This window comes from Hipposideros armiger, unplaced genomic scaffold, assembly GCF_001890085.2.
Source record: "Hipposideros armiger isolate ML-2016 unplaced genomic scaffold, ASM189008v1 scaffold_1099, whole genome shotgun sequence".
Lineage (NCBI taxonomy): Eukaryota > Metazoa > Chordata > Mammalia > Chiroptera > Hipposideridae > Hipposideros > Hipposideros armiger.
Genome location: NW_017732449.1, coordinates 421,103 through 424,278, shown reverse-complemented (window position 1 = coordinate 424,278; position 3,176 = coordinate 421,103). Strand labels below are relative to the sequence as shown.

The 3,176-nt window shown below is 40.2% G+C and overlaps 1 protein-coding gene across 1 annotated transcript in view; it reads right to left on the bottom strand.

The window, feature by feature from the left end:
• Nucleotides 1-235: 235 nt before the first annotated feature.
• Nucleotides 236-3,176, bottom strand: part of SYT9 (synaptotagmin 9) — a gene marked incomplete at its 3' end in the record, with an annotated part of 77,458 nt that continues 74,517 nt past the window's right edge. The window contains exon 3 of the mRNA XM_019632226.1: nucleotides 236-782. Coding sequence (XP_019487771.1) covers nucleotides 236-782 — 547 coding nt within the window. The remainder of the gene's footprint in view (nucleotides 783-3,176) is intronic.

The window sequence follows — 3,176 nt, the reverse complement described above, 5'->3', positions numbered from 1 at the left end:
GAATGTTATTCTTTAATATTGTTTTCATGAATAATTCTTGGAAATTCCAAAATGAATATTGTCTAAGATCTGTTTCTGGAAAGGTACCAGGAGGCTCTGAAGCCATAGCTACAAGTACATTGACATGGATTTTATACTTTGCCCCCCAAATAAAATAAGGTAGAAGTAATTTGTTTCATGGTGACCAAGAAGCACTCCCCGCTTCCCCAACAAAATGAAGACATGCTGGACTTACATTGGTGACATATTCGATGTCCTTCCAAAGGATGCACTCCCTGGGGAAATCAGCCAAGTCTAAGAAGTGATCCACCACCACTTGGCCAATTAAGTCATGGCGAGAGAACCTGTCAAAGTCGTACACAGAGAAGTGAAGCTTCCGGGCTGCAAGGTCATTGTAGGGAACTGGAAACAAAAATACTTCATCAAACACAGGGTTCAGGGTCTTTCTGTGAACTTTAGTCTGGTGCTTTGTTTTCCGATCGGGAAGCAAATAGATCTTGACGTAAGGATCTGAGGTCCCAGAAAAGTCCTTGGCAGGCAAATTGACAGCTTTGTGAATCTTCACTATGAGCTGCTCCAAGTCACAGTCATATTTTAAAATAAAGTTCAGTTTCCCACAGGCCTTGCTGTTACTCCTTCTCCCATCATCATTATCCAGTGACCTCTGCTTATATAACTCTGGTTTGATTCGACCAATTCCAGTCAACTGTTCCTGTTTTTGAAGCTGCTGGATATTGAAGTCCGGGTTTGACAGGTTGAGTTGTCTTCTGATTGAATTATGCCTTCAGGGAACAGTGAGAGAGAACAACGTTATAACCTCATTAGCTCCAGGTCTTTCAGAAACGTGTGCTTGAGTTGTAGGTAGACTGCTATGCACTGTTATAAGCTTACATCTGTGTGTGTGTGTGGGGGGGGGGTTGTTTGTTTGTTTGTTTGCCTAAATTCAAAATACTCATCAATGTGAGTAAGCTGCTCCCTAAGACTTGAAGCTCAAAACTGAGGCCTAGTATCGGGAAATAAACCTACTACATGTGACCTTGGAGCTTTGAAAGTATAAGGCAGTTTCTAAGCTAACATGTCGTTTAAAAAAAACTTACTCAGATGGTGGAATGTAAAGATTTGTTCAAACTGGTTAAAATTAAAATTATTCAGTTTTATATATAGTGCCCTGAAATTGAAATAGTTAGCTGTATGTTTTCTTAAGAAGAGTGACTCTTTCTCTCAATTACCCAGAATCTCCTGTCACTGGCTTATAGCTTTATAAGGATGTACATTATTACCGGTTCAAATCAAATCATTTCCTCACAAGAACACAGGTTTTGCTTTTGTGAGAATGTATGCGACAGGATGTGTCTGCTTGCAGTGGATTGCATTGGCTCTGATAGGTGAAAGTAACAGCGCTGTGACTGTGTTTCTGTTATACCACGTGGGCTGATTACTGATCAGGAGGAAGGGTTTTATTTCTGTAACAAACATTACAGGTTCAAAAATTAAAGGTAAGCTATAAATGTATACAAGGATTCAGCTAGAGAAGGCTGGATACTGATATTTGCAAATTAAATATTTGCTAACACAATCTTCACCCTATAAGCTTATCGATTGGGATTAGAAGTTTCCCTGAAATTCTCTTTGAAACGTGCACTATCTGCATGAGTCCTCAGAAACTGAGAGAAGTAGTCATTAGATATAAGGTTTTTAAGGCTATTTTTGTTTGTTTTTAGCTCAGAGTCATTATACTGTATTTTCTGCAGTCTCTCAATAACCTTAATTAAAATAGCCTCTCTCCAACAGAAGGTCAAAGGGGACAGCCAGGTTGTCTCTGAGGGATTGGTAAATAGTTGGAGAGGCAGAGTAAACATTTGAGTTGACCTTTTTTTCCTTTCTTAAGACTATTTTGTGAAATAAAGATGTAAAAATGGGATTAATAGACCCCAAAACATGTTTAAAATTATTCTCCCTTGTCATGCAGATGTTATGCTGAACATCCCTCTTCATCTTAAAATACATACCTAGTCATTAATCATCAACACGGTACAAAAGCACAATCACAGGGCTGTCGCTCGCACCAATTAGCCAACACAGTTCACCACAAGCAGACAAACCCCAGGCACATACAGTCCCACAGGTGCAAGAACTGTGTGGTCTGTAAGTTTCTGCTGTGTGATTTTAATTTCTTACAGAGAAGTCCACAATATTAAGTTGTCTCTGTATCTTATGATTTTTCAGGGGGAGGAAGAGAGTCAGAGGATGCTATTAAGCACCTAAAACTGGCTTTCTGTGCTAGTACAACCAGGTCATTCACTTGTCCAGATGTTGAACCTCTGTAATGCTAGAACAGAACTGTAGTCTTGCCCTGCTGGGATCTCTGGGTAGAAAGGGCTGGCAGGAAGCAGTAAGTATCCAGCCCTGTGCAGAGGCAATACGCAGCTGGGACCTGCTCTGGTTTCCCCTGCTATTGATTTTTCCCTCCAGGCTGGATTCAAACAAGGGCCATATTGGGGTCTGGAGTCAGCTCCCACCTACGATGGGCCATTCTGGGAGCAGTTAGTGATGCTGTTTACATACTAAAAGTGCTCCATCAAGACCCACGGGATACCCATTCTCTGCACCAACATATACGATGGGAAACCAGTCCTGTGTCTATACCAGCCCCAGGCCCTGCTGTCGTTTTTCTCCTGAGGTGGTCACTGAGCAGACTCTCTGTGCATAACAACTTACCTTCAATTAAAAAAAATTTGTTTTTAATTAGTTTCAGGTATACAAAACAATGTAATAGTCAGGCATTTATACCCCTCACAAAGTGATAACCCCTCTCCCCCAATCTACTACCCCTCTGACATCGTATATAGCTGATACAATTCCATTGATACTATTCCCTACACTATACTCCACATCCTGTGACTACATACAGATAAAATTATAGTTGACATTCATTATTATTCAGCTTCAGCTTCAGGTGTACAGTGCAGTGGTCAGGCATCTACTTTCAATTTTTTTGAGTACTGACTTTAGATTCATCACAGCAAAATTTTGTCTTAACCCTTATCTGTAAGACTATGCCTGCCATGTACATTTTAATTTAAAATACATGAATTTGGCTGCTTAGCAATGGAACATTCTGTTTTGCTTGTACGTTTTCTTAGACATGAAATCTGAAGAGAATTAAGTTCTACCTG